This window comes from Athene noctua, chromosome Z (genome assembly GCF_965140245.1).
Source record: "Athene noctua chromosome Z, bAthNoc1.hap1.1, whole genome shotgun sequence".
NCBI classification, from domain to species: domain Eukaryota; kingdom Metazoa; phylum Chordata; class Aves; order Strigiformes; family Strigidae; genus Athene; species Athene noctua.
In genome coordinates this window covers 11,157,675-11,184,303 of record NC_134077.1, presented here as the reverse complement: position 1 = coordinate 11,184,303, position 26,629 = coordinate 11,157,675, and the positions used below count along the sequence as shown (strand labels likewise).

General features: G+C 50.7%; 1 protein-coding gene across 5 annotated transcripts in view; it reads right to left on the bottom strand.

The window, feature by feature from the left end:
- Positions 1-26,629, bottom strand: part of CNTFR (ciliary neurotrophic factor receptor) — a 208,983-nt gene that overhangs the window by 62,545 nt on the left and 119,809 nt on the right. For all 5 annotated transcript variants that reach the window (XM_074931791.1, XM_074931792.1, XM_074931795.1 and 2 more), the window contains one exon: positions 25,136-25,217. In XM_074931791.1, coding sequence (XP_074787892.1) covers positions 25,136-25,217 — 82 coding nt within the window. The remainder of the gene's footprint in view (positions 1-25,135; positions 25,218-26,629) is intronic.

Here is a 26,629-nt window from a genome sequence, read left to right as displayed (position 1 = left end):
CCAAGGGTGAGGACCTTTAAGAAACTGCTGATCAGAGAAGTATATTCCAAGTATCTTAAAAAAGCTTAGAGCAGAAAGAGGGGAGATCATGTAAGCTGAGGCATCTCTGTGAGGAGGGGCAGCTGGAACAGGCCCACATAAACAGGAAGATAGAAGTGTGGAAGAAGATGGATGGGTGAATGGATGAATGAATGCATGTGATTGCAGACAGCAGGACAGCCTGCTGGAGGGGCACAGATGGGATGGAGGGAATATATGAAGATGAAAGAATGGATGACTATGCAGATGGATGGATGGATGGATGGATGGACAGATGACTAGGCAGATGGGTGGATGGACAGATAAAGATAACAGAGCAAAGGAGTCCCAGTACCTTATTCAAATTCTCCTCTAATTTCTTCTATTACATAAGATAAAGACATTTTCTCTTCCCCTTTCCTGCTGGCTCACAAAAGACCACTGACTCTCCTGGCCTTACACTTTGGGGATCTACTCAGCAGAGACACTGGAGACACCACACCACCCACCAGCCTTGTGTGGAGAAAGGCTCCAGTGCAGCAATGGACCCACATATTTACCTGCCTGGCCTGGCTCTTGCCTGCCTCCTGTCTAGACCCAGGGAAGGTTTGAGAGTGAAGGAAAGCTGTGGGGTGCCCAGCTCTGCTTCTCAGGACTGTGGCTGAGAGCTTGTCTGTAGCTGGTAGCAGCAGGACTAAGCTGGGAAGGGGGAAAAGGCACCTTGAATTATTTCCTATTTGTCCTTAAACACAGTGCAAACATGTTGGCACTCATCCAGAAGGGCTGAGGGAGCCATTCCTGGAAGACAGGTCTTTGAAAGCAATGCTCCTTTCCAAGGCAATGATTTAAGACCCCTGACAAAGGAGAAACCCAAAGCACAGCTCTGGAGAAGGCGTTTCTCCCAGCCAGGATTGCTGAGGCTCTTACGGGAGCTGAGCCAGGTCCCCTCGTCCCTCCTGCTCCATGCCAGGCACAGGAGTCCCACTCAACCACACTGCTGTGCAGATGCATGGCAGGTCCTTTGGGAAGGGGGACCATGAGGACATCCCCCCCCCCCATGCCCCCCCCCCCAGTGCTGGGGAAGCCCTGTCTTCTGTTGCAGATACCAGTTCTGCTTTATGATGGGGATGGGAAAGGGTGACCAGAGCTTTTACTGGAAGTCTCCAACTCCGACAGGCTTACTATAGGCAGGACTGCACACCCAGTCCACACTGAGCCTCACAGCTCCTTCAAGTAGGGAGGAGAGGGAGGTCTGTCCATCCCTCCTGGTCAACACACCATGGTAATACATGGAATTAATAACCAAGGCAGTGCCTGTGTTGCAAGGCCTGCCCTGCTGGGTGGACATAGAGTGGTGGCATGGGCAGAAGGAAGGCTAACAGGCAGGTGTTGCAGCTCAGGACATGGATTAATATTTACTCTCCAGGGGGGTGGTGCAGCCCTGGAACAGTATCCACAGAGAGGGGGAATCTCCATCCTTGGCTCTGTTGACAAAGCCATGGCTGATCCAGTCTACTGTTGAGGATAGTCCCTTTCTGAGTGGAAGGAACACTGGACTAGACACTTCCAAAGACCCCTTTCTACCAGCACTGCTGTGGTCATTGGCCAGAATTGATATTTAAAGATGCTGCCCTGTCCCTAGACCACCCCGTTCCTCCAAAGTATGCCACTTTCTGGGTCAGGTGATAGCACAAGGGTGAAGCATCAAACATGATGGAGAGGTTGTGATGCTGCACCCCAACCGGCAACATGCCTCTGAGCACCCAACCCAATGAAGGGCCACATCCTCTGCCACAGCACAGCATGCCAGTCGGGCACAACATGGCTTATGACATAAAGTCCCAGAACTGGAGAGAAGCCATGGTGATGCATAATGGGGACAGAAATTACAGTTTTACCCATAGCCCTGCAAAGCTGCAGTGGAGAGCAGACAGGAGCCTGCCATGGGACAAACAGGCACAACTCCCAGCAGTGGACCTGGGGCAGCTCAGTGAAATGAGTTGTAAGCTGCTTTGCTGTTCTCCTAGTGATGACAACTGAACTTGATGATGCAATCTGTGCAACTGCAACACAATGGGGACCAACAGTCCAGTGCAGAGACATGGAGGGAAGATGAGACAAAGCAGCTGAGATGCAGAACCCATTGGAAATGCATTTGATGCTTCCCAAAGCCATCTTGCTCAGCTGGAGCTCCTCAATAGAAACATCATCTTCATTTTCCTTCTTAACGAATCTTGATCTGCATCAAGACTGCAAGGGCAGCTACACAGGGAAATCCTGCAAACTCAAGGGCTGCCGTGGCAAAACTCCTCTTGGGACTCTCCATCTGCACTGGCTGCTCTCCCTCTGCTCCTGCCAAGGCTCCCACTCTGCCAGCACGGGCAGCTGCCGGGGCAAGTGTGCCAGTGGACACTGCTCTATGCAGCATGCATGGAGCTGTGCCACAGATGTGGTTATAGAGGTGCGTGCCCAGATGCCTGAGGGGGTCTTTTGAACAGTGCGCAGAGGAAGTAGACAAGATGGTTTGCATTCCTGGTGCTGGTGGTCACTGCAGCCCCTCAATAGGGCTCTTTGTGCCAGGGCCTGTTGCAAGCCAACCACCAGCATGCACCAGTGGGGGACAAAACCACCCTCACTGTCACAGTGATTTTCAGGCAGACTGGGCCAACTGTTCCTCTGGAGCCCTCTGCCCAAATGCTCCATGGGGTTGTGGCTGGTGTAAGCAGAGAGTGAGCAAAAGGAAGGCAGTACAGCATTTTTGGGCACAGATACAAGCACTCTACTCTGAAGGATGCATGGCTGCTGTCTCTGCCCCTCTTTTGCAGACAGGGAAACTGAGGCAGAAAGAAAGGCCATGTTCCCACTTCCCCCAACAACATGGAAAATGCATGCAGCATGATGGAGCACATGCCTTTGGACAGAGAGGCCTTCACATCATCCCATTAGCCTTTGTACCTCCCTCTGACAGCTAAGCAACTAGCCACAAATAATTATCTCAGCGACTAATTAACTCTGTGTATGTATTCATAAATTACACAATTAAGATTTACACAGTGCCAGAGCTATTCCGGAGCTTTCCAAGCAGATAAACTGGTGAAGTCTCATATCCTGCAGCTTCCTGTCGTAAACGAGATGAACAAGCCCGCAGGAGATGAGTGTAGAACCCCAGAAGGTGGAGAGGGCAAGATGAAGGAGAGGTGGCCTGACCATCTCCCCTCTGGATGGGGCAGATTCCTGGTCATCTCCAGCTACCGGACAACGCTGTGGCTTCTTTCATGCTCCAGCTCCCATGTTGACTGGCCCGAGCAGCACCAACCACATCCAAGGGATGCTGTTGGCTCTGCTCCCATCTGCAGCTCCACAGCCCTGACGTCTGCCCTTATTGAGATGAAACAGTATCTGGCACTGGAGCGGGTTTCCTGACACCAGCCTCCCAAAGCACACTCCTTCCTTGATCTCCTCACATCTACTCCCTCTGGTGCCACCTGGTCTTTGCACAGCTTTTGTTGCCAGCAGAAACCTTTCCTTCAAGGAGAACGAATTTCATGTTTAAGGAGGCAGTTCTTCCATGAGTGATTTAAAAGTAGATACATCTTTGTAAGGAAACAGGCGTAATTAAGTGTCATTGATGTAGCCAAAGATATGGACTGTTCCAAGTTAATTTTGTCCATTAATGAAGAATTGCAACAAGCAGAGCCCGGCTTTGTTTGCTCTACTTTGGTAAATCCCTGGAGTCAGCAGCTTTGCTCTCCTGACAAGAAAAAATAATTAGCAAGAAACTTTAATTAAGAGATAACAGATGGGTGCTATAGGACTTGTACTCAATCACTCCATGATAGCCTGGAAGCAGACCTTGGTTTACTTCAGGGGTGTTGTAAAGGAGGTAGGTGCTTTCCCCCTCCTCCATGCTTGGCTCAGGCCAAGCTCCAGGGCAGGAAAGACTCTTCTCTTAGCCTGGATGTGACCACAAAACATCCTCCCATGAGGGCTGGCAAAGTCCTGCTGCTCCCAAAGCGGCTCTCCTTCAGCTTTGCAGCAGCCTTACCTCCCACCACTGCTCTGCATCTGAGTGCACCTCCCTCTGAAGCTACACCCCAAACCCAGCCAGGGATGTCCATCACGGGGTGAAAAGGGCCTTTGTGGCCCTTCTAGCCACTCGGTTGCAAGAGGCTGATGCTTGCTCCATGAAGAAGTTATCTTCCTGTCCACGAGTGGGGAGGTGTGATGCCTGTTCTGCTATCAGCTTGGCATGCCATGCCTGGGACTGAGCTCCAGGTGGCACAGTTGGGATGATGGCACTGTCAGGATGGTGGCACTTGTATGGCTTGTGCATGGGGGCCAACAAGGCTATGCAGTGGCAAGGCAAAGCACCCTCCTGGGGAGAAAATGCAGTGCTAAACCCAGTGGGAAACCACAGAACAGAGACCCACTGCTGGAAGCAGAAACAACACAAACTCACAGCAGAAGCAAGGGCCAAGTCCTTGCTGCAGCACTGGCTCAGCCCCAAGGGATGCGGCAGCTCCCTCGTGCCTTGTGGGCTGCGGTCCCATGCTGAGGCCTGGCTGGGAGACATGGTAGCACCATGGGGGAAGCTGCCTTAGCAGACAAGTAACTTCAGGATCATTTTGCTGCTTGTATCACATCACCAGACTGGCTGAACCAACAGCTTTGGCCCTGTCCGAGTGGGTTCTCACCAGGGCAGAGTGTGCACTCCCTGTGCCAGAACAGAACTGCTATGTCCATGTCTCGTATTGGTCTTCATGCATTTTCAGCAGCCCCATGTTGGGACAAAGCTTCACGGCAATTTAGATCTGCCAAATCACATCAGCCTGAAGCATCATGCTGGCAGTGCTCCTTGCTGCAAGTCAGAAGGGCTCCATGTCAGAGGCAGCCTTGTTTCCCCGCATACCATCACATCCAGCTCTTGTTGGGTGTAGCAGGGGACAGCAAACCTGGAACAGCAACAAAGTCCATCCTGCACTGGTAGAGGCAGGAGTTTCCAGCCATGAATGGGAAGGAGACCCCAAGAAGTTAGCCTTTCCCATGGCTTCAGGGTAGGACTGAGCTCTGCCAGAAGGTGCTAATGCTGGTGCCCCTCTGCACCCATCTGCAATGGTCGCATACCTCTAGCACTAATCATCTTGTGTTGCCATAGGCTGGACCAGGAGAAGACCCATCTGCTGCTACTTCTGCTTTTCTGTCTCAGCTGCTCTGCAGAGAGCTCTGGATGATGTTGGCCTGGTGATCTTGACTTTTCCTTCCCAGGAGACTTTACTCTTGCATCCCAGGAGGGGACCTGAGCTCATGTGTTGACCTGTATTCCAGCAGAAGGTCTTAGTAAAACCTTCCCTTGGATGTCTTAGCTGTTCTGGTCCAAAAATGCCTGTGTGTCCTGGGACTCCAAGTGCTGTTTTTGCTGGGACAGGCAGAGCTATGACACCATTTTCATCCTAAGGGAAAGGGAAGGCTGGATGGGACCTTGCCCACTTGGCCTCCTTGCAAAGTCAGCTTGAGATTCTTGTCCTGAGGAAGAGCATTTGCTGGGTGAAACAGCAACTCCTCCAATCTCTGCATCTATATCACAGCTCCCCAGCATATGGGCAGTATGATATGGAGGGGTGAGACATTGGAGGACCAGAGGATGATGAATGACACTAAAGGGAACCAGCACACAGCATAAAGATCCTACCAATATCCTCCAAATGGGGCTCACTTGAGCCTTTCCTCTTCACTGCCAGGTAGCTGGTGTTAGCACTGCAGATGAATTAAAGGCTTGTTTTCTGGTCCTGCTTTTTCATGCAGACAGGACAAATAACTCAAGGCCACAAAAGAGTGCTTAGATCAGGCTTTTCAATGCCATTTAAAGGGAAATCAATACAATTCAGAATTAGGTGCCCAAATCACAGCCGTAAACACAAAAAAAGCTCATTGTGGTCCAGCAACAGCACAAAGACGCTTGTATTTACCAAGCTTTGGGGAGGGGGTCAGAGCCAGATAGAGACATTGGGGGACCTCGCACCCTGCTGACCGCAACCTGCCTCTTAAGCCCGGTGCACAGCATACACTTCCCCATTGCTGTCTGCCAATGCCCACGTGCTCGCCCTCAAATAACAGCCTTCCTCTGCATGAATACACTGGAGGTGACCGCTATTTGTTCACATAAAAACCCAGCTCCCGCTTCACCCCACTCATGGCTGTGGATTAGCATCAGGCATTGTGCAATATTTTTTTATTAGCACAGAATTATGGAAGTCAGAGGCGTAAAAGACCTGTTGGGTCCCACTCAGTCCATCCTCCTTCTGCCAAGACAGTATTGGTCCCTGCAGCATATTTACTATTTCTCCGGTCTAATTTTACATACTGTACAATCTGTGCAGTGCCAAGTTACGATCCCTGTGTGAGAAGCAGAGCTCTCAATTTCCAGGCTCTTGGGTGTGTAAAATCACAACCGCGATGTTAAATTAACTTTTTTTTCCCTTGCATTTAATCATTTAATAGCTCTAAAATTCAGCCCCTCAGGCTCTTTCTGTCTGTCTGTTGGCTTGGGTTTTGCCTGCTGTAGGCCAGTGGCTTGTCGCTTACAGATGTAACGCTCACACCCCTGGGTGTATTGGCAGCAGCTGGGCTTGAAGCTCGGACCGCTGCAACTTAACACATGAACTTCTGCGGCCTGAGGATGGAAAAACTCCTCTGCTTTCTTAACCACAGGTACAGAAGGTTCACCTTCCTCCTTATGGCCCAGACACAGGGTACACTGCACATAGAGCTAGGACTCAAATGCATCACCCAGGCTAGATTTAGAAATCAAAGCAGGGGTGCAACCTGCAGCCCCAAAGTATTGTCAGTGATGCCATGAACTCCCAGCAGAAACACCAATACTTTTTGTCTACATCCACTGGAGATTATGTCCCAGGACTCATTTCTTCCCAAGACAGGGATTTCTTCCCCCTGCATCAACATCAAGACTTTTCTTTGCGCACGTGGCTATGGGATAGCAGAGGAACTGAGCTGCTGATAGTGCAGCACTACGAACAGAGGGTGGGAAGAAGAGATGCTGATAAAATGGGAAGCATTTTCCTGTGTCTTGGGGGGGGGGGCGGAGGGGAATCAGTCACCATCATTCACTTCTCCAGGCAACACTTGCACTTCTGGAGCCTGGTAATGGTTTCAAAGCAGTATTAATAATAAGGCAACCATCTACTCTGCCCATCAGGGGTTGTATTAACAATTAAACCAAGGCCTCGGGATTTGCCTTGGTTATAACGAGATATTACATTTTCATTTCATGCCTTTCACTCCGAAGGATCCTCGAGCAAAGCCAAGCCTGGAAACAATCACTGGTGCGTGCTGAGCCGTGGCACAGCTGCAGAGCTGCAGCCCGACAGTCTCACAGAGCATCTGCTGGGTGCAAGCACCTCTGGGGTGAAAGAGGGCAACACATCAGACCCATGGCACATGGGAAAGAGCATCACTTCCACCAGAGACAAAATGAACCCCTGAGTGTGGCTAAGACTGCAGACCATGACAGGACACCAGGACAGAGCTCCTAGATCTTGAGCAGAGCTTGAAAGCAAGCTCCAGCTTGGGGCTGAATATGGCTGTGTCTCTGGTTATGGGCTGGAAGGTTTAGCTGAGCCACAGATGATCGACTGCAGGATTGTGGTCCCCAAATGGTCTCTGAGCTCTTCATAGGGCTCAGCACTATTTGAGAGCTATCTGAGTACTTATTCTACAGTCAAAGAGCTATTGGGGGTGGCACAACCTTTTGCAGCTGTCTCTGGGCATGTAGGTGAGACAGGGTCTTATGTGCACTAAGTGGATGATCCCTACAGTGAGATGTATGTCTACAAGACAGCAGGAGACTGAAAGCACATTGCTTTGGGGGCATACACACAGAGGTTTTGTATACCTTCTTCCGCAGATGCACACAGATGCAAAGCACAAGGCCAAAGCTGAAAAGAGATCATACCACCTCTGAAAAGAAAGCCTTAAAATAAAAAGGACAGTAAGCTAGGAGCTCTCAGCTGTGTTTCCCATTTCCAGCAGTAGCACAGAGTGCTTTCAGAGGAGGGTACACGCAACTCCTCAGAGGGTCCATGCAACTCCCCGAAGGGTCATAAACTAAGCCAGCCCCTGCCTGGTCCTGCTCCCTTGTTGGTGCCCTGACCACCGGTGTCCAGCACCCTTTCCTAAACCTCTGAAGAAGATGCTCTTCATTAAGCAGCTGAGCACTTCCAAGCAGCTCCCACTGGCCAGCTGGTGGCAGAGGCTCTGGGTTCATCATGCAGAGCCCGAAACAACTGTGCCATAATTTCTATTCAATGTTAGCTGCCTCTCCATTTCTGGAAACACCTCCCCCTCCACAGAGCCTTCCCTGCTTGTCTACCATCACTATTCCCTCTCTGCACCACTTTTATTGCCATCCCTCTGACTAAACTCTCAAAAGCAGAGAGCAGTGTTGCTTTTGGGCTCTGTGAAATGGGAGCTCAGCCTGCCTTTGAGAGCATCTCCTAACCTCCAATTACTGATGCTGCTGTTTCAGAGAGCCATCAAGTTGGTGGTTGTTTTTTCTCTTCCCTGTGTTGGGGATGATGAGCAAATGTTAGTTCAGGAGCAGACACTCATTCAGCGTGATTTGAACTAATTGCCCATTATTTCCTAAATTTCAACACTTAAAAGCTTCAAATGTCTTATTGCAAAACAACAGCTAAAAGGCCAGTTATGTTCATTGACTGAAATACAAATAAACGTGCCCAGCTCTCTAGAGAGGTCTTGGGTTTGAAGTAGAAGATTTTAGGGAAGCATATTTTCTGAAAGTAAGATTATACAGAAGCTCATCGTGTTTAGAGCTCCAGCTATCTGAAGGCGCTATTGAATTACAACTATTATTAGCACAAGAGATACTTGAATTCTGGAATTTCTGTAAAACGTTTTGAATTCAGTTTCTGAAGCATTTAAAGGACTTGAGAAAATAATCTTTGGCTCCAAGTCAGCAAAGCACTTAGGCAAGCCCTTAACTTTCAGCATGTGTTTAAGTACCCTGCTGACTTGGGGCTTTTAACCCTGGCAAAAAGAAAGCAAAGAGGAAAGAAAAGCCAAACAAAAAGTTCTGGTGTGCGTGGAAATCTTCAGGCAAGCCGAAATAAGACGGGAATCTCCTCTGGAAAGTAAGAAAACAAAAAGTAATAGGGACTTGCTTTAAAATTAAATGCTAGAGGAAGCCTGCAGGGGGGAGAAAGACTCCCAGAACAAATGGAATATTTCAATGTAGCCTAACGCTGGCTTTGCTCTCCTGCCTCTTCAGCATGCTGAAATTATTTATTGCTGAAAAAAAACCCAACCCAAACCCAAAACCTGCTTCCCCCTCCCACTTCCAGACTAAGCATGATGGGAGAGAGAAAAATCTTGGCTTTGGCAGGGAAAAAAGGTCTCTGAAATGAATCGGCTGTGAGAGGCTGTCTCCATCAGGAGGGAGGAAGAGGAGAAGGGATGAAGGAGTGAATGGTAGTAAGGAGGAGGAGGAAATTGCCCACAGGCAAGAGCCTGCAAACAACCGAAATGCTGCCTTCAGGAGAGGGAATATGAAAAAGTCTTTAAGGAGAGAAAATAAGTGCAAATCTATGCATACATGCATGGGAAGCAGCTACAAGCAGCAAGCGGCTCTTGCCCTACCTCCAGCTTGAGGTCATGAATAGAAAACAAACTGAAGCAGAGCAAAACGAGGATGCTCTGCAGCCCACCCAGGGAGAGCGACTGCCAGCTCATGGGAGACGGCGACTGGGAGAGCGGCCGCCTGCACGGGGACAGGCAAGAGGAGATGTTCTGGCTCCTTGGGCTCCAGCACTCACAGCCCCCTGCGGCTCTGGCACGGGCAGAACAAGCTCAGGATGCCATGAAGTTGGAAAATGCCGCTCCAGCCCCATCAGGGCAAAAGTCCAAACTTCAAAAAATTCTTCAGTAAAGGTTAAAACAAAAAAAAAAGGGGTGGGGGGGCAAAGTTCTCTTCTTCAGAAGGAAACGAAAGGGTTTCATGTCTTTTAGATTTTTTTCAAAACCTCTCCACTGTGTTGTAGAAAGGGCTTTGCAACCTTTTTCTTCTTATGGGGAAGGGGGTGTCAATTCAAAGTGAAGAACCTAAGCATTTCTGAAAAATACGAAAAAAGCCAAACTACACCCCTTCACCCTACTCAAAGTTCTTTTTTTTTTTTTTTTTTCTTCTTTCCACCGACAGAGAAATATGACTTTGTAAAACATTCAGATGTTGATGGGACTTCATTTTCCAATGGAAAATTGCTCCCCTGAGGATTTTTCCCATCAATCTCTCACAGATTGGCAGCAAGCACTTCTCGACAGAGATGCCCCTCGTGGGGAGCACAGGGTCCCAGCGCAGGGGATGGAGGCAGCTTTTCCTGAGCACTCATGCTGCCGCACTGCCTGCAGCCCCCCAGGGATGGGCACCCTGTCACCCACTGCTCTGCACCAGCACTCAGCAAGATGCAGCTCTCACCTTAATGAGTTGACAACTCAAACAGATGAGACAAATGAGGAGAGCATCATTCTCGCTATCTTACAGATGGACCTGAAGTCCCCAGAGGAGATTAAATGACTGGTGCACGCGTGTGCAAGTTGTTTGCATCAGAGCTAGGCTCTGATTTTCCTCTTCTCCTGTGATCCTATGGCACCTGGTACATTGATGCCAGGGTTTGGTTGGGCTCTTCTGACCCTGCTGAAATACAAACACCCAAAGCACAGAATTCATTTGAGCTGCTGTCTTTTTATTCATCTTGAACTCCTGGTACGTCCCTTGAGATGCCAGCACTCGGGTGCTGCAGTGGTGGTTTATGGGGCTACGAGACAGTGGCTGTGTTGTACAGTGGTGACTCCTCCTGAAGCAGCAAAGCAAAAAGCCTTCCATAAATACTGGTTACACTAAAAAACTCCTTAGGGCTAAGTAAGTTAAGAAAAATGGCCCAAACTCACTGGAGGAAGGAAAATACAATTAAATCATCTAACAGCTCATATCCACTAATCCCTTGTGCTACCGGGCCTGACTCAAATGTCTCTGCCTGCTGACACCCACCTCCCACTGCTCTTCCAGCCCTGGCACTGCCTTTCCCAGCACCCTGGCAAGGCAGCCATGCATGTGTTGTGTGTGAGAGAGAAAGCCCACCAGAGCCAGGGCTGCCAGCACACAGTCACAGCCCGAGTGGGACCTGCTGGCAATGGGTTGTGCAAGGACAAATTTAGGAGCTGCTCACCCAGGCCACAGCATGAACTAGACATTCAAGGCTTGCCGAAGAGTTCAATATGTACCAGGTTAGGAGACACATTTGCAACATCATACAACACCTTAAAAAACTGTGACGTGCTCTTGGCTCTCCCTGTGTGGTCTTCACTCTGGACCTGTGATTTAGGGCAGGACGAAGAATGTAATGGGATTAAATCTGCCTAACTAAACCCTGAAATTTTCCTTCTGGGTTTATATCCCAAAATCCTACTCATAATCAATAGAAGGATGCACAAGGCCATCTCTTGGAGCTGCCAAGATCAAAACTGTAAAAATATGGCGAAAGGAATGCATCACAGATACAAAACCCATGGACTCACAGAGCTCAGTGGAAAAGATTTGCTCAGATTATGGAGGGAGATGGGCAACTTCACATGGAGGGAAGGTTCACCAACACTGAGAAAGGCTGACCACTGGGTATATCTTGCTCAGATAGGGCAGACACCTCCATTCTCAAATGACTGATTCAACCCCCAACTTCCTCTGAATTTCTTGGGAGCAAGGCACATCCCACTTCCTAAACAGCACTTCTTGGTGTCCCAGGGGTTGCAAGGGTGCTGCAGGACTTGGATGGTGGAGCTGGGAGCAAGGGAGCACATGGAGGTCCCATGCTTCAACACTTGAAAGTCCTGGTGGGCTGATGGACCCCACACTGACCTTGCTGCCATGCAGGAGACATAAATAGCACCTTTGCTAAGGCTAAGTCAAGACAATGCCAAGAACTAGAAAAAAAAAAAAAAAAAAAAAAAAAGGAAAAAACCCTCAACCCTGCATAAATGTATAAACAAATGACAAATGTTGCTTCTAAAATGACAGCTTCTGAAGTCCCATGTCACTACTATTCCTCCAGGATTTTCCTGTCTCCCATGCTGCCAATGCAGCCGCTATGTAACTACACCTACAGGCAGCATGAAAATGGCTGGAGTGATTATATTGCAATGCTTCACTGCTTCCCTGAGCTGCAGCTCCCTCCTCCACTGTTGGAAGTGAAGTATGATCAATGCTAATTAATTAAGGGCTAGAACCTGCCAACCATGGTCACACCGAGTTCACTGGTGTTTCTTGAATATTCAGGGCTCACTCTCCATAAAAGTGAGGATCAGTCTACAGCAACCTGGATTGAAAACAAGAGAAACTTTCTTTGCAAACTGGGAGGGATGGATGGATGGATGGATGGATGGATGGATGGATATGTCTGTCTCGGGGCCAAGAGCCAGAGGAGTTGCCTGAGCAGAGGGAGACCCAGTGCGCCACAGCTATAAATCAGCATAGCACCTTTGACATGATGGGAAAGGCAGTAAGGCAGCTTGCAGGCATCCCTAAAGGCTCTCCACCAACAGAAACCATGGAGCTGGCAGAGCTATTACACCTGACCAAGACCAAGAGGGGGATGCTTGTAATGGGTCCAGCAAGAGAGCACAAGCATCCTTCAAGACCAAGGAGGAGCAACACCCTTCCTCTTAGCACACAAAGGACTGTGCCCTACGATGCTGGTAGGGACTGGGTATTATTAGGCAAAGCTGGGGAGGGTCTTCAAGCACAAAGAAGGCAGAGAAGAGTCCCAGTAAAATTACTTCCAGGTGGAGCACCAGTGGGAATCGAGCTGCAGCTCACTAGCAAGTGAGCTTGTGGCCATTGGCAAAGGTCACAGTTCCTCCCCCTGCCAAGAGGCTTATGTGATGCTCTGAGAGCTAGGAGGCACCAGTGTGGCCTGGAACTCCTGAGCTGCCCTTACTCTACGCTGCACAGCAGGGATCCCCACCCAAAGGAAGAAAAGACAAACTGAAGGCCCTGTGCTTCCCACTACAAAGGTAAAACTGATTAAGTCCACTGAGCATAGGAACTTGGATGTGATCACCAGCCTGGTGCCTTGCTGCATCCCAGGTAATCCTACATCCTCTCCCAACAGCAGGAGTCCTGCAGAGCTCAGCAGCCCCTTCCCACTCCAAATAATTCGATTTTCATGCTTTGCCCCAAGCCTTTCCAGTTGCCCCAGCAGCTGGCACAGGTTGTGGCAGGTCTCCGACTCCCAGTTATGGCCAGACACGGAGACTTGTGAAACTGCAGGGTGAGAATAAGGCAGACAGACTTTAACTTCTGGATTTAATGAACTCTCTCTCCCGTGTGCCTCAGTTTCTCACTTGCACAGCATGCTGTCAGCTGGAGCAACCACACGGCAGCGCAGGCAAGACGCAGACCTGCCAAGGCTTGTGGCTTGGCTGGAGTCAAGAGGCATTCTGTGACTCATTCTACAGTCTCAAGTTCACAGCTATGGCTGGAGACTCCCCTTGGGAGCGCTCTAGGCTCGGCTTACTGTTCCCCTGGGAGACAGTTTGCACATAATGCGGATGGTGAGCAGACCTCGCCTGCCTAGTTGGAAATGATCTGCACTGGGACAGATGCATAGACATGGGGTTACCAGGTCAAGCCCCCAACAGTGGCCTGCTGTGCACATGATCTGCACCATGCAGGTTTGTGTTCTGAGCTGCTGTACTGCCACTCACAACAGGACAGAACCCTGATCCCCCTCTGTAGCTCTGTTACCTTTGTGAGTGATGCTCATCAACCTCCTTGGCTTTATTTCAGTTTGGATCTTGGAGGCAGCAGATGCAGTCCCCTGCAAGCAGCACAGACCGGCAGAGTACAGAGAGGACCTCTCTCCAGAGAACAGAAGTGCACTTAGGCATAACAAAACATTCATTCCCCACCAGCTCTCCGCCAGCAGAGCTGTGTTATCCAGCAGCGCACCCAACGACTGGACATCAGAAATACATGCACACACATGCACACCTCATTACACCTTAGCAAATTCAGCAGGAATCAAGCAAGACACGCTACATGCTGCAGCTCTGCGAACTTGTGCATCCCAGTCAGCTCCTCAGTGTGATGGTGCTGTCTCTCTTCCGCCTACCAAGCACACAGCTTTTAGCTGGCAGAAGTCATCCAGGCTTCCAGCCTTGCAGGTCAGTGTTTTTCAGCATTGGCTCTGCAGACCTCTGGCTGCTTTGCAACACTCCAGAATAGATAACTAAGAAGAGCCTGGCTACTGGCAGATGGCTTAAATCTGCTAACACAGATCTGCACTGGGGAAAACGCTTCAGGCTTTGCAAACTAAACCAGCTAGGAAGGTCAGCTGTGCTGAACCTGGCATGAAGAGCAGTGCCTAGCTGTGCCAGCTATGTGCACCCTGTGGCAAGGCTCTGCCCCATCCACAGGGAATTTTGCATCAGGAGGTAGATGTGTCTTGAGAGGGACTTGTCCTGCACACAGGTGCATGCAACTGTGAAAGGAAAAGTTTTGTCCTGAGTGGAAACAAAGTCTGTTTTACCTTCATGCTGTGAATCACATACACAAAGCCCTTTCCCCAATACCAGCCTCCCCAGTATGGCTCTAAGCAAAGAAAGGAGGTGCAATGAGGCTTCAGGCTCCTCAGCTCCAATTAGTGCCTGGTGGCAGCTAAGCCTAAATAACAATCTTTCCCAGCAAATCCTACACGAAGAGATCAATGGTCCATACGCGGGACTAATACCGCTGTAACCCCTCCTGTCTCCAACACTGTCGATTGCTTTGTGGTTTCACTTCACTTCTCTGCCTGATTGGTCTTCCTGGAACACTCATTACAAGGTGACACACATCCCTTCTCCCCCTCTGTAACAAGCCCTCCACAGCCCCCCCTCAATCCTTCTTCTCCTCTTCCTTTTAATATGCCACAGTTATATTGGCTTCTCTGTGTGGATCCACTCCATTTAGTGCTGCCCAAGACTGCTTATCCTGAAAGATGTTTTTTCATCTACAGGACAGACTGCACGTCTTGCAAGTTTTTCTTCTGTTTATCTGTTACACTCCAGCATCTCCCACCTGGATTAGGGATCTGGGTACTAGGTATTTCCCTTTGCACAGAAGCACAGCATCTGCCCAGAGAAATTACTCCCGCCCCCCCCCCCCCCAAAAAAAAAAACCAACCAAAAAAACAAAAAAACAAAACAAAACACCAAACAAAAAACAACCAACCAAACCAACCCAAACAACCACCTTGGATAATAAAGGGTTTGTGCATGCCATGTCCCAGTATCTGCTCTCCTGAGCATGCTTCATGGTTCCCTTGCCCTGTTCCCACCCTAGCAAAATCCTCTCCCTAGGAAGCAGACATGATGATGTCTAGCCTCAGTGTCTTGCTGTGCCTGTGCTCCCATTATCCAGGGCTTTGCTTGCTCACAGACGTGTCACAGGTGACCTGAAGACAGCAGCAAGTGACTCACTGCATGCCCAACACTACTGATGGATGTGCAGGACCTGAACATCTCAGCCCCAGCCCTGCCTGCCCTTTTGGTCCTGGGGTCTGACACACACAGCTCTTCTGACACACTCCAGGGATGATTTGTAGCACCCTCTGCTAAGGTCATGGGCTCCTGCAAGCGGTGCCCCAAGCTGCTCCCAGAGCTGCAGCACTTTGATCTTTAAACCTGACCAGAGATTGTCTTTGCAGTCCCAGGGCAGTCTCCAATCCAGGACTTCAGACATTGGAAATGCTTCAAAAGGGATAAATAATGAGCGGCACCTTCACTCCAAGTTCAGTTGTGTATGTGTCTCTGAACAGGCTGGTGGGGACAAGGCTACTTTGGAAATGTGAGATGGCTGGCTCCCTGGAACAGCCACATGTGACTTCCAAGGCAAGACTCTTCTGAGCTTTTGGAGGCTAACTGAAACCAAACCCCTGAAGCACTAAAGGTTTTCACTCCAGCTGTCACTTGTTTATGCTGTCTTCCATTTCTGGAAGCCTTTGAGAACGTAAAAGCAGGCATAAAAAACCAGGCATAACTCATGAACAAGGATCGCTTCCTCCTTCACCAAAAGGAGCTCAGTGCTAGGACAGGACATGGCCCTTCTTCAACAGCTGGAGCTCAAGCAAAGAGCAAAGCCCATGCCTATTCCCCACATGCTGGGCTACCCCTCAGCTCCCTGGATCTGAAAACTCATGCCAATCGTATTTTGGCTTCCATGAGTGTTTGGGGGCTCCCAGCTGCTATGGCAATACCTCAATTTACAACTGAGCATCAGCAGAGGAAGCAATGCTCCTGCTCTACACAGTGGGATTATGCCATCCCGAGACAGCAATGACCTTTATCTAAATCCTTCCTCCCATCCTCTCCCCAGCGAGAAGGGCTTGTCCAGCAGTGGGTTTCAGCAAGGATTTGTTGGCAAGGACCCATCTGGCTTATGAAGATGCTCCATGAACCAAGTGCTGCTCCCCATCTCATGCTATCCCCTCTGCACATCCACACCAGCAGGTCCTGCCTCCTCCCTGGGGGTTGTGGCAGCTTTGCCCACGTCAGCAGTTAACTCCCAGGGCTTCATCCTGTGCTGAACACTCTCCATTCAAAGCTCCTCTGGGTGTCTGGGTGGACTACAAACTCCATTCCTCCTCCTTCACTGCTTGTTAATATGTTTAATCAAGTCTAAGAGACTACTGAGACATGGTTTTCCTTGCCACCCACAGAACTAATTAATCCTGGCAGACTGCGATCCTCCCGGTAGCTTCTTCTCACCACAGCTGTGAACCATTTTCATGAGTTTTCTGGGATCACAGGCTTGTCCAAAACCTGCCAGATCCACACTTTTACTCTTTAGTTATGTTTTCTTTTACAGCTTTGTGATCTGCTTCAATACACAGGACTTGCTACCAAAAATATAAACACTTCCAGTGATTGCATCACAGATGTTGCCAACTAGATTTCCTCACAGGCTCTTGGATAGCTCATGTGGGCCTGGGAACAGATTTCCACTTTACTCCAGAACCTAATCTCCATTTCAAATAACTCTTCCATTCCAAGAAAGGGGTAAATTCAGTGCAAGTACCTCTAGACAGACTTGTATAGCAAAAGCAGGCAGCTTCTTTGCAATGTCCTTTGCATGTCTCCAAACTTTGGTAACTTGCAAAAATCAGGTCTTCAAAGTCCTGAAGCCATCGAGATGTATTTCCTCTCACCTAACTGCCAGTCCCTCTATTTTTCTTCCTGACCTTATGCTCGCTCCTCCACCTGTACTTTAAGAGCATCTCTCCTCATGGATCCAACAGCACTTTGCACAACGGGACCTCAATCTCACATCGACCTGCTGCTCTTTTCCAAGCACAAACCTTAGGCAAGAGCTGCGAAATCTCCAATCCCTGTGTGACAGGCATGAGCTGTGCTTCTGCAGCATGCCCCAGCAATACAAGCCACCCCACCACATGCATGAATGACTTTCTGCAGTGCAAAATTAATGGACACTGCATGGAAACCAACCCTCTCGATTGCCCACCTCCCAGGCAGGAGGAGCAAGCCGGGGATGTGCTCCCCACAGGGCTATCCTACACTGCTGGCTGGACCCCCAGGGATGTTCAGCTCAGGGACCTGCGGGGTGACGATGCAGCAAGCAAGGAAACACAGGCACTAAAAATAGGCTGTTTGCGGTAGGGGCTGACCACATTTATTAGCAAGCCTGTGCTCCGTCTGACCACAAGGTCAGCCTCCGAGAGCTTGGCCATAATTCACTCTGTGTCTGGGCAGGAAATCTACTTGAGCTCAGAGGGATGTCCAGTAATACAAAAAGTTGTTCCAGGACCTGGGGCTATTTTTGCTGCTTTCTTTTATTTTGCAGACAGAGAACCTTTTGGGAGATGCATCTTGTGCTGGAAAAAAATAAAAAAACCAAACCTCCAAGTGCTCTAGAACAGACAGGTTAGGTACGAAAAAGGACAGGGGGTGCTGAAGTTTGTGCCTGTTTGGGTCTGGAGTTCTTATCAGACAGACTCACCTTCACCATGTAGGGCAGGGAAGCAGCAGGGAAAGATCAAAGCAGTAAGGGGGACCCTAGACCTTGATGGGCTCTTAACAGCCTGCAGCTGAGTTTAATGTGTTGCAGCTGGGGTGTCATTGCAGGTGGGGTGAGTTGCTGTCTGTGCTGCTTCCCTGCAGCTGTGGGCTGGCAGGGAAGATGGGGAGGCAATGGCGAAACCACCACGGTAATGAATGCCCAGGGATGGAGGTGATGGACCTTCCTTGCAAAGACATCAGCGGGCAACTTGAACTACAACCGGGTTGTACCTCTAGCCAGCATGGGATGGGCCAGCAGATTGTCTTCCAGCAGATGCAGCAATCCCACTGGGACAATGCTGGTCCCCAGTGGACAGCCATGAGCTTGTGCTAGTTTAGCTCTGAGCAGCAATTAGCAAGGCAAAGGGGGTGAAGAGTGGATGCCTGCCCTTGAACGGCAGCCTTCAGAATGATTTAAGCAGACTCTGTCTTGTGGAGAAGCTTGAATCCTAATCGCTGCACTAATCGCTGCACATAAGCCGCCAGCACTGGAGCCTTCATGTGAGGTGTAATGTGTCCCCAGTGAGTCAGGCTGACTCACCCGCCAGGTACACGAGTTGCCTACAGAAGTGAGATGACTGCTGGGGCGAGGGCAGAGGTGCAGGCAGTGCTGCTATGCCATGGGTGCTGCCATCCAGGGATGCCTACACCTTTGGCAATGTCTTCCCCCACTGCCCTCGTGCGTGTGTCTTTCCACTCTTGCAGTCCAAGGCAGGAGCATCTGCTCATGACATGCCCCGGGACTGAGGTTTTCTGGGTACAGCTGGCTCCTTCTGCAGACTATGTGAACACCAGCATAAACTGAGCTCATTCAGACTGAGAACAGACTGAGCTAAGCCCCCCCCCTGACTTTGACTGCACTAAGCAAACACTGATAACATCCTTCCAATGCCATGTCCTTTTATGGATCCAGCACCATGCCTTGGTTCTGGCTCTCCACAAAGCAAATTTGAAAAGCATTTGGCTTTGAGAAGGCTTGCCAAGAGTGAGGGATGGTGTAGCGGGTAAAGGCTACCCCAAACCTTGCTTTCTAATGGGAGGGAGGTCCTAGGAATGCTCTGAAACCAGCTCATACACTGAATGGGGCTGCAGTTTGGAGCAAGGCTGGTATTTCAGCCAGCTGGATAATGAGAGCATCCAGAGTTATAACAGAAAGGGTTAAAAAATGTAATTGCTAATGGGAAATTAATTGTTAATGGGGAATCATCATTGCAGGAGGGTGTTCCCAGTGTGGCCCCGCAGGGATCTGTTTCTGGCCAATTGCTAATCACTCGTCTTATCAATTATCTTGAAGGCAACATGAAACTGTTGCTGGCAAAGTTTTCCAGTGACACAAAGACTGATATATATAACAGAAAGGATGAGTCCATCGCACGCAGAGCTCTGGAACAATTAATATACTCGCCTTCCCTCAGCAAGAGCATGGTGTTTTATGCAGTCAAACACAAGTCCATTCATCTCCAGTGGAGGAATGCAGGTCAGACTTGCAGAAGGCAGGGCTGCATCTTGGGGAGGACAACGCCAATAAAGGCCTTGGCAGGAGCCGCCCAGAGACGAAGTACCAGTGTGCTGTGATGAGAGCAACGCTTGGCCCAAGATGCAAGGAGGTGTCATGGGAGGTGGGGAGGTGCTATATAACGAGGAGACAGAGCTTTCTCCTGCACTGGACCCCAGCCTGAGCACAGATGAGGCTCTGTGGGGAAGCATGTACCATCTCCAGGCTTCCAGCTGGCCACTCAGCACACACTCAGGCGGTCCCTTTGACCTTTCCTTCCCCAGCGAGTGCTTGTGCCTGGGCAATTACAAAAATTCCAAAACACTGCTGCACATGCATCTTGCCCTGAGGAATGGGTGAAAAAACAACACATGACAGATGTTAGTCATGTCAATTAATGCATGACTGAAGGACACTCCAATAGCGGAGGGGAGGGAGGGGAGGGGAAGGGTCCTTCTGTATTTTTCTTTGGAGAGACTACTCATTCAGGGGTGTCTTAGGTTGTATGGACATCTTCCCTGTGCACCCATGGGCACATGACCAAGCCTCGAGACCCAGGTAGCCCATCACACCACTTGAATCCATACACCTTAACTGAACAGCATTTGCACAACAACCAAAACCTACTCAGGTATCTACAGACCAACCACACATTTCTGCACAAACCTACAAACCATCTCCTACTCAGAAAACTCAGAGAACACCCCCAAAATCAAAGCAACTAGTTTCACTATGCCAGGCAGATACCCTCAGGAGTCACATGGGCTGACTGATATGGAAGGAAGCAGAGTCCAGGAAGAGCTGGTTGCCTCCCTGTCAGCCAACAAATGCCACACAGAGAAGGTTGGGCAATGTGGGGAGGGCAGAGAGGGACATATCTACAGTTGGGTTTGCTTTGAAAAGCCAATTTGCATGGCTTTGCGTGCATTTTGAAGGCTTTTTACCGGCCCAGGCTTTGTCTTAGCTGAAATGTGGGCAGCATTTCTAACGAGGCGCATGCAAACTGGAGCTCCTGGGAGGCCTTGCAGCAGAACTGATTGCAAAAGATTAGCGCTAGGGCTTAAGAAAGCAAGAGAGAAGGAAAAGTAATGAAAGAAAATATCTCTTTCTCCTTCTCGGTTGAGGAATGATGGGGGCTAATTGCTTGTTGCTGGTGAGAAGAAGAGGAGATAGCAGCTTCTGCACCCATCAATAAATTAACCCCGGCATGTGGCATCTGAAACACATTCATTTCCAGAGACGTTTATTTCTTTGTCTCTTCTCCTCGGTGAAAACATAATTATTGTTTAAACATGAGTTAATTCAGCAAGGTGAGGATCAATAAAGCAGAATTACTCCTCTCTTAAAAGCAGAGAAATCTCAATCTGGGACAGATGTGGACATAACTCTGGCAGGGCTGACAGATGGGGAAGATTGTTTGGTCATGGCAGGAGCCTGAGGAAGCAGAGATCTCTCTTTCTAGGACTGCTGTAGCCCTTGGGTCTACTGGGAACAGCTAAGACCAGCCACAGGCAGTCATGGCAATGAATAGAAAGAGCTGAAATCACCCATGCATGTATGCTTTATGGCCTGACACACAGTTAGGCATCTCCACTGTGTACACACTTCCCAGATAAGGAGCTTTGGCAAAGTCTCAGAGCTCATGCTGTGGCCTCTCCCTTTCCTCTGAGGGTGCCCCAGGCCTGCCAGGGAGAGGGTCTCTGCATCACCGATACCCCTGCCAGGACTGCTCACACAGCGGAGCGAGCCCCATGCCAACCAAAAGTACAAGTGTTGCAGCAGGCAGCATCACTTCTGTGCTCTGCTGAGCTTTCCCCATCACCTTCCTCTACTCTGAAATAATTCAGCAGCAACCACTGCCTGAAGAAGGAAACACAGGAAGGAAAATCGAGCTACCCACAATAACGGGAAGGGCACCAGGATCTTCTGTATGGTCTTCAGCCAGTTCTGCCTCCCCTGTCCCCTCTCATTTCTTCTTGTAGCTCCTGACCATCTCTCCATGCTGGCTGGGAGCTGTATGGATGGGGACAGCCCCATGGGTGCCCAGGGCAATGATTGTCTCTGGAGGTAGGCTGTCCCTGATCCAGCAGCCCTGTCTGAAGCTGGTTTACTTTTAGTGCTTACCCATGCACTGGGGGGACATCCCTGCACCACTTGCTCAGTGAGTCCAGCCAGAGGGCCAACGCACCACCCTACACCAATCTATTCTGGCAGCTAACCACTGCAAACCTCATCTCTTTTTTCCCTGCTTCCAATTTTACCCCATGCACTGCCTTTGTTATATTCCAGAGCACTGAGGTGGCCATTCAAAACGATCTGGCGCCAGCTGCCCCAGCTGGGCTGGGAACGGCGTGCGTTCAATGCAGCGGCAGCGATCCCACCCACACCGAGCATGCCGCTGGAGCCTGCCAGAGCCACCCAGCGTGAGGGGCTGAGCAGCACGGGGTGATCAGTTCAGCAGCAATGGGATTAGCTGTCAGCACACTGTGCAACTCCCAGCTGGTGGCAGCGCTGGCGTCTCCAGCCGCACCCACGGTCCAACCTCGCTGCCCCAAAACATTGCAAGCAAAGATACCATGGTGGAGGTGGGCTGGGAGCCATCCCTGTTTGATGGCTTGAGCTACTCTGGGAGTGAAGACACAACCCTGAGAAATCAGGGGAGTGGCATCCCCCACCCGCAGCCAGCCATTCCCCTGGTTGGGGTGACACAAGTGCTGTGGGAGAGCCCCTCATGAACACTCTCTTTCACTGCCTCTCTGCCCTTCCCTGCAGCAAGAAACCCAAATCCCACTGCTCGAGCCAGCATGTTAGTGCCACTCTCCGAGCATCCCCCTGGGGCTGCCCTGAGCGATGGCTCTGGTCTCCCACTGCCCGGTGCCCACTCCATGGAAGCGGCGATGCCCAGTGGGGTGGTGCAAGTGTAACTTTAGCAACCTGCCACTGATGCAAAGCAAGGGAGCTCTGTGACCACAGGGGGGGAAGGGTACCCAATCTGCTTGACCTCTGAGCCTCTCCACCCTTCCCCCCCAACACTGGGGAGCATCCTGGGCTCCCACATCCCAGACAAATGCATCCTTTGCTCTGCCAACTCCAAGGAGAAGGCCCAAAGTTGAGCAGCAGAGGGGTTAATGCATGAGCAGCTTCACCTCCACCAAGCCTGACTCTGCTTTTATTAATTCATGTGGCACTTTGCAGGACGCTCCAGTAATCACCAGGGTGCACGTGAAAGCCAGGAGCGGGTGGCCGGGCTTGCTGCGTTGTGCTCGTGCTCATCTAACAGCTTGTCACATCCTCCTCACTCAAGTATTCAGCGCTAATGCATCTCTTAAAGTGCTTCATGAGCTATTAAAGTCGAGCGTGCCTCAAGTGCACGATAAATGGACTCCATGCCAGTGTTTTCCCCCCACTCCACCCAGTCCCTGCCACCAGTGGGATTAACCCATCCTTCCACCCCATTCCTGCTGTGCTTTCTTTCCCAGCCCGAGTGCCTGGCTGCTGGGGTATGAGCCCTAGGGTTGGTGAGGGGAGGCTGCACTGGGGCAGGGGGTGACCTCAGGATCGGGGGGATGGAGCACACCCTTTGGGTCTCCAATGCAGGGCAGAAACTCCCTGACTTCACCGGCAGGTGTGAAGCCTCTCCAAGCCAGACACGGTGCGGTGGGCAGGAGACCTGCTATTCCAAAGTCCCTGCCCAGAGCATCACCTTGGTGTTTCAGAGGTGTCCAAGAGGGACACACACTGCCTCTGGGGAACAGAGTGAGGACAGTCCTGAAGTGGCCCACCAACCTCCCTCCAGCTCTTACACCAAATTTTTCTTTCTCTCTCCTTTTTATGTTCCCCAGTTCAGAGCAGCCTCTCTGGCTCATGCAGATGGGGAGAGCCCTGCCTCACTCCATGGACCCCATTCAGGTCCTTGCTGATGACCTCAGGTCTCAGCAGCTCCGTTTTTGAGCTGGTGCCCCAGACATCTCCCACCTGGATGCTGCCAGGCAGGGGAAAAATGAGGAACACAGGGATGGGGAGGCTATGCTGCCTGAATCCTGATGCATCACAGAGCAGAAGGTAACAGTCATTGCAGCTCACCTGGCCAGAGGCCTTAGCCGGGGCCACAGTCTCTGCACCAGTATGCTGCTGCCAGTGGCAAAATGCGTGGCCCTGGCCAGCACTGGTGGGGAGCAGCATTTGTTCCTCTTGTCTAGACCACAGATTTCAAGTGTGCATAACCCTGAAGTACCTGGCACATCTGTTTTTTGTGCATCTCCCTGTGCGACAGGTCTGGGCTGCCATCCCCACAGCACGGAGTGAAACAACACGAGTGCATCTGACAGATGCTCTGGCAGCCTTGACACTGGGTACTTCAAGGCTTCCCAGGCAGTGATCCTGCAAGCACAGTAGGACCAAGCAGCACTGCTTCTCTGCAGAAAGCATCACACCACCACAAGCAGCAGACAGCTCAACATGTAAATGCTCCAAGCAGGCACCCTGGGAAGGTGCTTGGGATGCTCCTGTAACACCATCCAGCAAGCTCTGTCCATGTCCAGAGAGTGGCTGTCCCCATGTGATGGGGATGTGTTGCTAAACCCCAGCTGCTTTGTGTCCAAGCTGGCAGCTTCCAGCAATGTAAACCCACCCAGCTGGATTTAGGCAGTTCAGTGGGGCACTCTGGCTCCTCAATCCCACAGAGCTTACAGATGCACACATGTCCTTACTGGAGTTAATCATCAAAATTCCCCTCTATAATCCACTGAAAGCAACTACAGCCAGGCTGACTGCCAGGAAAGCCAGTGAATTTTGGAGGTCCCCCATTTTGTCCCATTTTTGCAGGGCTGCCATAGGTGACCTTACAGTGGGACCCAAGTGTTCCCCCCATAACCTTCCTGCTCCTGTCTCAACCCAGGATCATGTGGGGTCCTCCAGCTCCCAATGCCACCAGTGACTCTAAAATATAGTTTCTCTAAAGCCATCACTAGGGTAATCCCTGAATCCTCTGACAACCTGGAGAGGAGAGACCTAGTGGTGGGTGCAGCTGTATGGTGGCAATGGGGACAAAGTCACCCCAAGGACATGAGAGCAGGACGAGGCATCCATCATGGTCATGGCGTAGAGTGTCAGGGCTTGGACCCGTCAGGCTGCTGCTTCTTCCCACCTCTTCATGGGTGTGTTGCACAGGATAGTGTGCAGAAAAGGGGGAATGAAAGGATGGGAAGCAGTGCCCTCAAATCTAGGGGCACCCTCGGACATTCAGGGGTAGGAGCAAGGTGAGGGGTGCCAGTGGACACTGGGGGGATGCAGGACCAAACCCCACAGCAGTGGGCAGGAGGTGATGCATGTGTCACTGAGAGGAGAAAAGTGATAATGTTCAGAAACATAGTATCAGGCAAGCCCAGAGTGTTCACCCAGCTTGCCCCAGGAGAGAGGCCAGAGGATCAGCATTCACATTTTTTGGGACCCCGAAGATGGGAAAGGTGTGAAGAGACTCACCTTGCTGGCTGTGTCTCTGGGCATAGACAACCACCACTACAGCGAGCACCACGCAGCAGGCTGACGGGACAGGGTTAGCCATCTGTGGAAGCAAACACAGGCAGAAGCAGTCAGGGTTTGCTCCAGGAGGCCTTACATGTGGCATGCTGAGAGCCGTTTCCTCCTGGGCTGCTGAAGGGCACAATGGGACCGCAAGGAGATGGCCACAAAGCAAGACTTCACCTCAGCCGTGAGGGAACTTGCTGCAAAATGAGGCATTTTGCTGGTGCATGCTTTGTCATTCAATAGCCTGTGGCACTTTCCATGACACATGCCAGCACAACCAGGTGCCTGGAGGTGACAACATGCCTTGCACAAATACTGCATTTTCCTCATCTAATTTTCAACATTTCCCTTTAAAAAGTCAAATGCTGGTGCTGGGCTCTCCTTGGCAGCTACAGCATCACCCTAGGAGCAGACATTACCTGCAAGTAGGTGACAGAGGTTTTTTGAAGAGGTGGGAACACAGCCAGACACTTCACAGCAGCAGCCAGTGCTTAGGATATGCAAGATGCAGATCCCAGCACAGGCAGCTGCTGCTCTGGTTTGGCCCCTTCTTGCTCTAGCACTGAGCACTGTGCTGTCCACCGGCCCCATGCAACAGCAGCAGCATTTCTGGGCGTTGCAGGGGCAGCGTAACCCTCACCAGTGTCTTCTCAGTGACTGATGGGTGGAGCATGCTGCCTCAGCCACCTGCCATTGCCACCCTGATAGGCCACAGTCGCTTCCCCATCTCTCTGGGCTGGGAGAGGGGCAGAGGCTGTTCTGTCCTGGTGAGCAGTGCCATGTTCCAGGGGATGCTGGGGTACAGGGAGGTGTGGAGGAGGAGACAGCTAAGAAGGCAGGTGGGTGGAGATATGCTGGGCTTTAGGGACAATCAGGGAACATCCTCTTTGCACTGAGTTTAACCAGGAGTGGAAAAATGGCAGCAACAACCGCAAGGACGCTCTCTACAGCCCCGCCAGGCTTGGAGATGCCCGAGCACTCCTCTTCTTGCAGCCAGGGCTGGTAGAGGAGATCAGAGTTGGGAGAGAGCTGCTGGGGACAGCAATGGGAATGCTGGCCCACCCGCCAGGAGGTAAACAGCACCATGCATGAAAAGCAAATTACACCTTCAAAATCGTTTAAACCTCTCTAATCTTCAGCTCCGTATCGGTAACGCGTGGAGGATTGCCTTTTAATCTAGAACATGAGTATGGGCTCGTTAGCCAGATGGCATCCATTTAAACCTAAATAAAGGGGAAGCTGTACTGGCCAGAGAAAAAAAACAACAGCAAAACATATTCCATTACCCAACTCGGCTGTTGCAAGAGCCCAGATGGCCTCAGGTTCGCAGCAGGACATGAGCCTTTGCAGGGTGGGAGGGGAACGCAAAAGGGGCTGGGAGAGATGTCCTGAGAAATGTTTGGGGTGCAGCAGGACCAGCTTGGCTACAAATGCCCCTCAGGGGCAGGG